This window comes from Asparagus officinalis, chromosome 8, assembly GCF_001876935.1.
Source record: "Asparagus officinalis chromosome 8, Aspof.V1, whole genome shotgun sequence".
In the NCBI taxonomy this organism is placed as follows: domain Eukaryota; kingdom Viridiplantae; phylum Streptophyta; class Magnoliopsida; order Asparagales; family Asparagaceae; genus Asparagus; species Asparagus officinalis.
In genome coordinates this window covers 120683263-120696291 of record NC_033801.1, presented here as the reverse complement: position 1 = coordinate 120696291, position 13029 = coordinate 120683263, and the positions used below count along the sequence as shown (strand labels likewise).

Genomic DNA, 13029 nt, shown 5'->3' with positions numbered 1-13029 from the left:
GCGATGCAGCATGAATTAGCTGAATCGTCCACAAATAAACCAACTTTAGGAGGGTATAATTTGTGCATTAAAACAAGTAATGAAGATTAAGAAGTCTAATGGGACTCTATCAAGATTCGAAGCAAACATATCTTCTCAGTTCCCACCAACAAAAACTCAAACTACAAGAATCATATAATGGACCTGACTTTACCTAGTTAAACCTACAAAGCAGTTACTTTATATGTATAGATGAATTTAATATATTATGCTGATTCATCTCTTACAAACAGTAGACAGCAAACCCATCAATTTAGTACAAATGCATTTTACATATTTCTTCTTAAGTGTCAATGTCTCCTTACAAGATAGTATAAATGCCAGTCACAGTGTGCAAAGTAGTCTATATGGGCACAGTCAATAATACAAAAAGTGTGAACTGGATATAGCATTACATTTCCAACCAAGGTAACTGTATCAAAGTCGTAAATGAATGATGTTGTGGTTTTGGTATAAAAAGAGGGCTGCGACAAAAGAAAAATAACATGAGTCGAAAATAACAAACATCAAGTCTCCTAAAACTAACTCAAACCAAGTAAAGATGCAGTCACATCCATTTCAAGCGCAAGCTAAAATTTTCACCTCAAACCCAATATAAATTACTATAAACAAACAAGAAAACTTTAGGTTTGTCAAGGACATCTCTTTATCATGTGTGGGGAAAAAACTTCATAATTCAAGTTATGTGAGCCTGTGTGTGGTTGAATGCAGTTCATTACGTGTGAATTCTAGGTTTTTGCCAAAGGTCTCTAAAAATAAGCTGTGTAAGATTGATGATAGAAATGTATAATACATCCGGATATAATAAGTTGTATGGATTCAACTTACTTTCTAAACTCGCTACAACAGCTGTTCGAATATTGAAACCCTCGTCGCTTGAAACTGCAGGAAATCGAGAATTAGGGAAAAATTAGAACAAAAGGAGAGGAATGAATAACAAAAAGGGGAGAGGGTGATTTGAGCAGAACTAACGATTAGAGCTAGGGTTTTGTGTAGCGGAATTAAGACCAAGAAGAAACCTTCTTCAAATTATAGGTAGAATTCGTTTTAAATTTAAAAATCATAGGTAAAATTTAGAAATACCTTCTTCAATGAAATTCCTTCCTGATCCTAACCGATGCCAAAATTCTGAGAACTGAGGAGATGATGGCAGAGGCGTGGCGTTGATGATTAGGGCAATAATACTCATCTTTAAGATCGTGGGATGGCGTAACCAATGAACTGAGGAGATTGACTGAGGAGAAGGGTAATCGATGAACTGGTTGGAGGACAGGAGGCGTAACCGACAGAAAATTTAGGGCTTTTGATTTCCGACGATGATGATGAAATCTGTGTAACGGTTATAAGGCATAACTTTGGTATATTTAAATTGGTTGAAGGGTAATTTGGGGAAGGAAAAGTTTTTTATGAACTCCCTCTTTTAAAGGGTAGATGATTTATTTCTTATTGGGTTTTCTCCATATTAGTCTCATAAATCGTTAATATTCTAAAATTTAAGGGATTAATTTGAAACAACTTATGAGAATTGAGGACCTGATCTAATTTTAAATTAACTTAAGAATATGGAGATCTAATAGCAATTTCAGTCATTTGAGGGCCTAGTTCAAAACATTAAAGATTTAAGGAACTAATATCAGAGAACCCCTCCAAAAAAAGAATAATTGATTGTTAATTGAAAAAAAGAACATTATACTTCTTCAATCTCACACTCAAGAACGCACATTAGCTCCAAATTCAATTCATTTTTTTCAGCAACTAGAACCCCAAACAAAAACAACTACATCCATTCTCTATCACAATTGTGTTGAATATTTTTTCAAACCTCACATGGGCTGCTGCAGTAGCCCATGTTTTCTTTATTTTTTTAAATGTGATGGGCCCCACCGAAGAAAAATTTGGATGCGGGGCCCACATGCATAGTAAAATATATTATTTTATTAGTGCATAGTATTTTCCTAAACACTATAAATAGACTCTAGATCCTTAAGGAAAATTCATTCCAAAAATAATAATCAATATATACAGATATATATGTTGTAGAATAGCTAGTGCTCATAGGAACAATGCCTAGACCGAGAAGGTCTTATAGATCGAGGAGATCTTTGCATGATAGATCGAGGAGATCTTTGTCTGATAGATCAAGTAGATCTTTTCCTGATAGATCGAGGAGATCTTAACAGTACTGGGTTGGTACACACCAGAGTACTGGACTGATGTTCCTGGAAGCAATTTGGCCTTGGGATCCTTACACCGGAGTAGGCCAAATAATACTTTAAGCACAGCGTTTTAGAAACGCACAGCAGCTGAGTTGAAAATTTTTAAATTACTACACTTCAGTTTTCTGTTCATTTTTTGCTGTTATATATCTGTATTATTCTAAATTTAACCACATGCACCAACAATCTTAAAGCATTATTCTGATCTACCATGGATCCTGCGAGGACTGTTAGAGTGGACTATCTTAAGTTAGAAAATTTTGACGGATCCAACTTTAACGTATGGCGTCGGAAAGTGATCTTCGGGATGCAACTCCTAAAAATCTACTATGTGGTTTCTGAGGAAAAACTAGACTCTAAAGAAGATCTTGAAGCTGAAGCCTCTTGGGCTAGAGATGATCACTTCTGCAGGAGTTATCTCCTTAATTGCATGGCCGATTATCTAGCAGATGCTTACACCAACAAACCATCTGCAAAGGAAATCTGGAATGCTCTGGAGGACCAGTACAAGGATGAGGAGAAGCTGTCCAAATCTCACCTTATTGATAAGTTTCTGGACTTGAAGTTTGAAGATGACACTGAGGTTTTACCTCAAGTTAAAGAGCTTGAAAAGCTTGTTATGAAGCTGAAGGATGAAAAGATCAATCTTTGTCAAACCTTCATCTCTGGTGCAATTGTCAATAAGCTTCCTCCATCTTGGATGTTATTCTCCACTCACATTCGGAGAAGGAAAAGACAGGTGACTCTGTCTAATCTGAAGAGGTTCATTCGGATCGAGGACGAGACTCGGACTCGTACAAAGACTGAGCTCATTGCTAAACAGAAGGCGTCTGCTAACATGGTGGCTGCTAACTCTGAAAAGGGTAATAATTCATCTTTCAATGAACTTAATGCTCCAGCTGATGGATGTGAAGACTGCCTTTCTCAATGGAGATCTCACAGAAGAGATCTACATAGAGAAACCAGAAGGACTTGATGCTTCAGCTGGTAAGGTTTGTAAACTTGTTAAGTCTTTATATGGACTTAAGCAGGCACCAAAACTCTGGCATAAGAAGTTCGATGGGGTTGTTCGCAATAATGGGTATTAAGTCAGTGAATCTGACAAGTTCCTATACATCAAGGTCGTTGAAGGAAATATGGTGGTCATCTGCCTCTATATGGATGATATGCTCATCATTGGGAGTGATTTGGAGATAGTAATATCTATCAAGAATTTTTTTTCAGCACAGTTCAGCATGAAGGACCTTAGAACTGCGAACGTGATTCTTGGAATCAAAATCATATACTCTGAAGAGGGTATTGGATTGTCCCAATCTCATTATGTCGAGAGCATGCTAAGGAAGTATGGCTACAACGACTTGCCAGAACTATCAGTGCCATACGATTACAACAAGAACCTTCGACCGAACACTGGAAGACCAGTAGAGCAGCTAAGGTACTCAAAGATTATTTGGAGTCTTATATACCCGATGAGCTGCACAAGGCCAGATATAGCATTCGCTGTAGGAATGCTTAGTAGGTTCACAAGTAATCCTAGAAATCTTTATTGGGATGCTGTCCAGAGATTGATGAGATACTTGAAAGGAACTACAGGTTTGGGCCTATTCTACACTGGATATCTGGGTATAATCGAAGGCTATTTAGATGAGAACTGGTGCTCAGAAACAGATGAGTACAGGTCTACTGGAGGTTTTGTCTTCACTATGGGTGGAGCTGCCATCTCGTGGAAGTCTAAGAAGCAGACAATGATTGCAAAATCATCGATGGAATCTAAGTTCTTCACACTCTGTGTTGCAAAAGATGAAGCTGAGTGGCTCGGTTGTATTCTTCGAGACCTTCCATTGACGGAATTCCAATGCGCAATTACTATCTATTGTGATAATCAGGCGACGAGTGTTGTGGCAGCGAACTCGTTATTCAATGGAAAGAAGAAGACCATTCGTCTGAAGCATGGCTATTTGAGAGAACTCATTTGCCAATGAGTTATCTCAGTGATTGACGTCCGATCTTCAGAAAATATGGCTGATCCTTTGACTAAAGGTCTAAAAAAACATAGTCAAAAGGACGTCTGCTGAAATGGGTCTCAAAGTTTTATAAGTCTTACAAATACTTACCATGTTTATTAAATTATTAGTTCAAAGCTTATACTACTAATAATAAGATAATTGATTCAAAAATCAAGTAAGATTTGTAAAAGTTGGTAGTCTTACAAATACTTACCATTTACATCTAGTTATTAGTTCAAACCTTACGCTACTAATGACAAGATAAATGGTTCAAAAGTCAAGTAAGATTTACAAATGGAGGGTTCAAGTTTTCTTAGATTAGTTGGTGTCAAATGCAAGGTTTGGGGGTTGTGTAACGCGCTCCGTAAGGAACGAGGTACTTAATTGATCTTTGATTAACCTCTAATACTATCCTTACCTGGCTGAACTACCCGAGTAAAACTTTGATCTTTTCACCTAGAATCCTATCATGTAAAGAGGATGGCTGTTAAGGCTTAATGAGTCCAAAGCATTTCGGATACGGGGTGTTACATAGGAAACACACCTAAAAGACTCACCTAGAATCCTATCATGAGAGAGGATGACTCTTAAGCCTTAATGAGTTCAAAGCATTTCGGATGCGGGATGTATGATAGGAAACATGTCTAAAGAACTCACCTATGCATGAGTGGAGATTTGGCCGTCTCCTATGATGTCTTGTAAAAAGATACCTAGAGCCCTAGCAGAAACCAGGGCATGCATAGGGCCATAAATGTGCAAAGGCAAAGGCAAAGGCAAAGGCAAAGTAAAGGCAAAGATAAAGGTAAGTGTGGTTCAAAGTAGGGCTGTTAATCGGTTTGAATGGTGCGGTTTATAGGTGACACCGAACACCAAACCGATCTATTTTTTTGGTTTGGTTCGGTTCGGTTTTTCACTTAATTTTTCCAAAAACCAATTGTGTTCGGTTTAATTCGGTTTGGTTTTTCTCTGGTTTATATCGGTTTTTTTTTGGTTTTTTTATAAAGAAAGCAAGTCTAGAAAAGTATAGAAGAAAGGGGAAAAAGTTCTTTAAGAGGCTACAAAACTTCATGCATGAAAGAAAACTGGATATATTCTTCTGGTGACAGCTCTTACTGTTATTCAGCGGGTTTGTGAACATCTGAAGCTGCAGTGTGCGACCAATATTATTTAACAAGTTCTTTAACAAGGAAAATAATGATCCCTCTGTTTTCATCAGTTTCATCGGTCTGTCATACTCCACCAATTTCCCTGAAAGAAAAAGGAGCAGTCTCTCATAAGATGAAAAACACCAGATTCCCAGTTATTCACTTAGCTATGGAATTGTAGGTTATTTGTTTTTATTTCATGTTAGTTTGTAATCTCATTAGCACACGCATAAGATAATCATCATAGTCTCTCACTGCCAACAAAACTTAGTTCGCCATACAAAACGAAGATGCAAAATCCTTACATAGCAAGAAGAAATAACAAGAAGAAATCACTTCCTAAATAATAACAAGAAGAAATCAAGAAACTTAAATGTATCAGAAAGTAATAACAAGAAGAAATCACTTCCTAAATTAAGTACCCATACAAAACCCAGCATTACTAATTTTTCCAGATGCAAAATCCTTACATAGCAATATGTCAATGTCTCAAAGCAACAGATAACAGACCATAAACAACACGTACTGTCACTCCAAATAAAACTCCTTGATTTTCTACAACTGCAAACGAAGATAAGTTTTTAATCTCAGGCCAACATTCTTCCTCCTTGCTTCTTCATGGTCCAAACTGCACATTTTTATAACCAGCAGAAAATATCAGTTTGCCACCAAATATACAGAAGTTGACTAAACATATCACCACCAAATATACAGAAGTCACTAAACATAACACCACATACCAGCAAGTCAGCAACATCAAGCTTGGAAAGCACTCATGCAGATTTTGGAGGCAACATGCTACCACTCGTAGCATCACTAGCTGAAGCTGAACAAGAAACTGAAGTTATTTTTTCCCATTCTACATGCAAACAAAATGTGAAGAGTTAATTAGCATCATTATATTTCAAACAAATTTAGTAAATCAGTTCATTAGATACGAGTAGAAAACCAAAACATACCTCGCTCAACTTGTTCACACAGCTCCATATCCTCAATGGTTGGAGTTTCATGCGATGCAACATGAGTACTAGTGAGCCAATTTTGGGTACAAATCAAAGCCTCCACCATTCTAGGACTCAATGAACTTCGAAACGGATCAATTACCCGGCCACTTGTGCTGAAGGAAGATTCTGAAGCTATAGTTGAAACTGGAATAGCTAGAAGATCTTTTGCTACTCTAGCCAAAGTTGGATACTTTGCAGTTCCACTCACTCTCCACCAATCTAATATGTCAAATTTTTCATCATCTTCTCCTTCACACCTATCAGCTAGATATTTATCCACATCATTTTGAACAATTCCAGCTTTTCTTGCTTTTCTTCTTTGTTCCTTTTCAGCCAACTTTCTTTCATAAGCAGATGTACATATATTCAAAAAAGAAACATCAGGTTGCAAGCTTTGAGAATCAGAGGCAGCACAAGCACTTCCTAAATCTGTGACTCCTTCATTATCATAACTTCTATACAACTCATACAATAGATCCTTCACTTTCTTTTCATGCTGCTCCACCTTCACGTCAAACTCACCATACAACACTTCATAATAATCAACAAGCTTCTCCAATTTATGACGAGGATCAAGAACAATTGCTACAAACATATACGGATTCACATTCTCCATCTTGCCCCAATATTTACCATACTTGTCTTGCATAGGTTTTATAATACCAAAGAGCACTACATCACTATTTTCTTGCAACAGACCATAAATCTTAAGCAAATCACCAAAAGTAGTATGGATTGTTGGAGAATTTGAGCAACACACATGCAAAGTCACATCATAAAATGGTTTCAGAAAAATAGCAAAGTCTTCTGCTGAAACCCAATCACTTGCCTCAGGTGGCCCATTTTTTAATTCACCTTGAAAATATCTCACATAGTGACCGTCATCCTCTTTCAATCTATCAAATGCTTTTCTGAACTTTATAGCTGACTGTAACATCAAAAAAGTCGAATTCCATCTGGTGGAAACATCCATGATCACAAGCCCTTTACTCTCAATTTTGACATTTTCAATACACTTCTTAAATATGTCCAGCCTTTGAGGGGAAGATCTTACATACCTAACAGCATTACGAATACTTTGGATACAATCATTCATTACATCAAGGCCATCATTCACAATTAAATTTAGAATATGAGCAACACACCTCATATGCAAATTCTCCCCTCACTGCAAAAGTACATTAGGGGTTTCCACCCTTTTAAAGCATCCTTAAGAATTTTCTTTTCAGACTTGTACATACTTAACACATGTTTTGCAATTGTCTGACGACAAGGAATAACCCAATAAGGACAAGCCCTCTTACAGAAATACTTAAACCCCTCTCCCTCAACAAACCTAAAAGGCAGCTCATCCACTACTATCATATGAACACAGCCCTCAGTTATCTCCTGTTGAGAACATGACCAAACAGCTTTTAACTCTCCTTTTTTTTTAAAAATTAATATTTTCTGCCTCCCTTTATTTAACATCTCAACATTGGGGGATATCTCTTGCAGATTTTCACATGACTAAGAAGGGATGAGGTACCATTTGATCTAGGATCAGCTAATATCTCTTTTTTGCAATAGTTACAAGCCCCTTTAACTCTACCATTCACCATTTTTCTAGTAAAGTGAGACCAAACTTCTGACCTTTCATTTTTCTTCATATCTTCCAAAATCGCCTCCTCAGTCCTTGTATCTACGTCATCCTCTAACTCAACAATTTGAGGTGGAGCTACAGCAGATGTTGCTTCAGATGGTGTGGATGACTCACCATAACTTAAAGGGGGCTGCAAAGAACGATGTAATGAATCTGGAGTTAGTAAACAACATAAACTAAAAAAACAACATAAGTCTTTAGTTGCATCTATCTGATCGACCTAAAGAACTTAGAACAAATTAACAAAAGATTGATTTAAGATCGGCCTAAAGAACTTAGAACAAATTAACAAACCTGGGAATTCTCAGATGCAGTATTAAAAACACGCCTTGTTGGGAGCCTTGAGTTCCCACAAGATCTCTTCATCCTGAAAGATCTGGATTCTGGAGACTGGAGTAGAGAGTTGGAGAACTTGGAGTCTTGCGTTCCAATAGAATTTTCTACCATAAATAACCCATATCCACAAATAGATCAGCTACGAAAATAAAAAAATCAAAACTTTATTAATTAAATGAGAATTAAAACAACCTTTTTACCTTTGAGAGCCTGGAGGCTGGAGATCAGAAACCCAAGATTTCACCAGAAGAACCCCAGATTTGGGGGCGTCAGGGCGATGGACGAGACTGAGAAGCGAAGGACCAGTCGGCAGTCACCAGAAGCTCGTTGCCTCGTTGGGTTTGGTGGCGTGAATGAGAGCTCAGAACAGAAGAACCCCAGATTTGGGGGCGTCGGGGCGATGGACGAGACTGAGAGGCGAAGGACCAATCTCACCAGAAGGCAGAAGCTCGTTACTTCGTTGGGTTTGGCGGCGTGAATGAGAGAACTTAGAAGCCCTAGCTCAAGTTAGAGAAAGAAATAAGAATTCCCTGTCCAGAAAATTAGAGGCTGACATTGGGTTTGGGCCTTTTGGGGGCGTGAACGAGACAGACAGACAGAAAGGCCATCCTTTTCTTTGTGGGCTTCATTTTAAGCCCAATTTTTACATAAACTCTTATATATATTAATAATATATATCTATAAATAATATAATTTCCTTACAATATATATAATCGGTTTTTCGGTTCGGTTTCGGTTTCCATACATCCAAAACCAAAACCACACCAAACCTTTCGGTTTTCGGTTATTTTTTGCGGTTCGGTGCGGTTTTTTTCTTTCCTCGGTTTTTTTCGGTTATGGTGCGGTTTTGGTGTGGTTATTTTTCGGTTATCGGTTTTCAAGTTACAGCCCTAGTTCAAAGTGAAAACTATCACATATAAGTTTGATCTTGTGTGATCGCTGGATTTTTAGACATGTGCTGGTTCAAGTCTTTGCGACACCATGCATCTATTTTTTATTCAGTTGGTCTAAAGGGGATTCAAGTCCTTGCGACATCTTCCTTATGCACAACGATTGAAACGACGGCACCGTTACACGATACTAGTTTTAAAAAAATTATGGGGGATTGTTGAATATTTTTTCAAAGCTCACATGGGCTGTTGCAGCAGCCCATGTTTTCTTTATTTTTTTAAAAGTGATGGGCCCCACCGAAGAAAATTTTGGATGTGGGGCCCACATGCATAGTAAAATATATTTTTTTATTAGTGCATAGTATTTTCCCAAACACTATAAATAGACTCCAAATCCTTAAGGAAAATTCATTCTAAAAACAATAATCAATATATACAGATATATATGTTATAGAATAGCTAGTGCTCGTAGGAACAGTGCCTAGACCGAGAAGGTCTTATAGATCGAGGAGATCTTTGCCTGATAGATCGAGGAGATCTTGACAGTATTGGGTAAGTGCACACCAGAGTACTAGACTGCTGTTTCTGGAAGCAATTTGGCCTTGGGATCATTGCACCGGAGTAGGCCAAATAATGCTTTAAGCACAACATTTTACAAACGCACAGCAACTGAGTTAAAAAATTTTAAATTACTGTACTTCAGTTTTCTGTTCATTTTTTGCTGTTATATATTTGTATTATTCCAGATTTAACCATAAACGCCAACAATTCGAACAGTAATATTAAATTACACAAAAAATAATTTGAAATCTCTGATTAAAAAAATTACAAATCATATGCCAAAACACAAATCCATCGTCAACCTAGAAAGATCTCCTATAAAACCCCAAGATTGCAAGCAAGACCAACAAGAAGTAAGCCAAAGAAGCAAACATGGACAATACAATGGATGCGTTCATTTGAGCACAAAATGTGTTCATTGTGTCACAAATCTGCGCCCATAAAAGATTAGAGTTTCCGTCCTCGGCGATGACGCTGAGCCCAGCGGCGGCGCTGTTGGCGGAGAAGAGGAGCACTGTGACGAGGAGGTCCGCGATGGAGAAAGGGAGCTCTAAGTTCTTGGAGTTTGCTCTTTTTAGAAGAGAGATTGCCAGAGAGAATGCAGAGTAGAGGAATGCTAATACATTGATCACTATGAAATATCTGCAATTAGTTTATTGAAGTTAGTCAGAGATCTTTCTTTGAAATTATCAATAATATAATTCCTAAAAAAATAGTATAATTTGGTAAGTTTGAGCCAAAGCCCTTTGTTTGTCATTGTTTACTTAGTGTTGACCAAATTATTTTTCAAATATCTTCCACTTGTATCCGGATCCTCTTCAATTAGGTGGTAATTGACAATATAATTTTCTCAATTCTCATCATTTACATCACTTCCAACGGATGAGATCACTCCATGTTAGGCTTCTATTGTTATCTTAGAAGCCACTTTGGCCTTGAAAACCATTAATAAACTTGGAAACTACTATTTGTAATAGAGGAAATGGTAGATAACATGATATCATCCATTGGAATTGAGATAGATGGCAATAATTGAAAGAATTGGACTCTATCCAAACCGAATTGGAGAGGGTCTGAATCCCTTCCACTTATATGGCTGAACATCTATGGAATTTTTCAAGGTACAATTTCGTAATCGTAATCGTTTATCATTCAATAGACAGATGGTTACGATTCATTATAAGGCTAATTGCAGATAGACCCTCTATAGAATATCTGTTTTGAACTCAATATCCTCTTAGTTTTATTTTTGTAAATAGACCCTTAGAAAAAGAGGAAACATTGTGTTTTACAAGTAGACTCCCAGATGGTGAATAGTCAAAACAATGCACTTGGGGGTTCCGTCTGCAACAATAAAACAAACGGACACTTTGGGGGTCTATCCATAATTAACCCTTCATTTTAAAAAGAAGACTTACACTAAAGCAGATGATTTGCCGGACTTAACCGTGAAATCCACAAAGCCACCTCCGACGCTTAAACTCTTTGTCTGCTTAGCCGTGCCCATTCACTATTGCCGGGCAAGAATCGCGTTCAAAACTACGGCCAACGCCCGGAGCGCGAACCCCGATATCTGCATCGATCTGACGGCGTTGCACTTGCGGTAGGCGCCGGCGGCTTCGGTGTACCTCGACTCGCCCGGACCGCTGTAGGTCCCATCAAACCCCGGTCTGAATTGAGATTCCATATAGGTATGTGTATGTGCGTGTATTTGAGCTTGCGATGAAAGGAAGATGTTTATTTTTTTGTTAAGAGGCAAAAAATGCTTATGTAAGGGATTAATTATATAGGATAGTGTTGGAGGAGAGGTTGCATTGAGAGGATGATAAGCGATTGTTGAAAGTCAACGCTCATTTGGCAATACTATGGCAAAAGTCAATGATACGATTGAAGGAAGCTTCTTAGATTTGTGCGGTCAACGCGGTAAATTGTGGAGACGAAGAAGAATTTTGCGGCTGTTCAACTTAAACTTTAATTAGGACTCTTTTATATGTATTTTGAAAGTTTTATAGATTTGTCGTAAAATTATTGAGGATGCCAAAAACTTAACCCCCTTGTTGTATCTTATTATTTCATTTGATGCTCAATGAGCACTTAAGATTGTCCTTTTTATTTTAAATGATTGGGGGGCATGAAAAATTTAAGGAAAAATAGAGGAGAAAAGAGAAGAGAAGTTAAGGGAATTCTCTCTCTTAATTTCCATCCCAATTTAGAGGAGAATAAAATTTTTATTATTGGGGAAGAATTTTTTTAATAAATTTTTAGAGGAAAGAGGAGGAACATTTCGACATTTAAAGAATTCCTAAACATGCAGAATGAATGATTCCCCTTAACTACTCTTCTCTCCTATTCCCCTTAAATCCAAACATACCCTAAATGTAAAGATACGTGAGATATACGTTTAAGAGATCAAACAATTGTTTTCTTTCCTTATCAAACTATAAAAAAAAAGGTACAAATTTGACTAACCTATTGTTTAATTAAGGACCCAATGAATTTAGGTTGAATCAATTTTATTTATTCATATTTTTTTCGTTGGGAGGAAGAAGACCGAATCAATTGTTATCAACTAAACCGTTTACTTGGAAAACAATTTTGGTTGCCACTGCCATTGCCATATAATACTTCCAATTAAATATAACCGAGTCTTTTGGTTGAAACTTGAAATTAAAGGGACGTTTTCTTAAACTTAAGCAAGAAGGGAATTGTAAAGAGAATTTGCATTCTGTCGTTGTTCTTTAGATTTGGTCATTTTCAAGATAGAAAATTCATAGGAAACTGCTAGAGGATGTCGTAGAAATTAGCAAGGAAAAGTAAAATTGACATGTGATGCTAGTATAATAGTATTGATGACATGAAGGGATGATTTCTCCTTCAAGAATCCTATGTTATTTTTTGATGACTATAATCCACAATAATTCACAAGATAATGATATATTAAAGATTTTTTTCCCTTCTGAGTATGTCAGGTTTCGTGGTGTAGTTGGTTATCACGTCAGTCTAACACACTGAAGGTCTCCGGTTCGAGTCCGGGCGAAGCCAAAATTAAAGTTTGTTTTATAATTAAAACCCTTTAATAAGGGTTATTTACCTATTAGCCCCTACCTCTTCAATAATTGCCTGCCCGTCCATTAACTCTCAATAATTGCTCATTAGCCCCTCAAATCTTATTTTTTCCCTCTTAACCCCT

General features: G+C 37.2%; 1 protein-coding gene and 1 non-coding gene across 2 annotated transcripts; one reads left to right on the top strand and one right to left on the bottom strand.

The window, feature by feature from the left end:
- On the bottom strand, positions 10045-11363 carry LOC109822554 (CASP-like protein 1E1). Its single transcript, XM_020388775.1, has 2 exons — positions 11258-11363; positions 10045-10481 (listed from the first exon to the last, which is right to left on the bottom strand). Exons 1-2 carry the CDS (start codon positions 11344-11346, stop codon positions 10142-10144), a joined length of 429 nt encoding a protein of 142 aa, XP_020244364.1. The 5' UTR covers positions 11347-11363; the 3' UTR covers positions 10045-10141.
- Positions 12808-12881, top strand: TRNAV-AAC. Its single transcript has one exon. It is a non-coding gene; the product is annotated as a tRNA-Val (tRNA).

Bases quoted from the DNA above. Each gene is read 5' to 3' on its own strand.
- LOC109822554 (XM_020388775.1), bottom strand. From the start codon at position 11,346: ATGGGCACGGCTAAGCAGACAAAGAGTTTAAGCGTCGGAGGTGGCTTT. The intron at 10,482-11,257 runs GTAAGTCTTCTT...AACTAATTGCAG, and splicing joins GGCAAATCATCTGCTTTAGT to ATATTTCATAGTGATCAATG.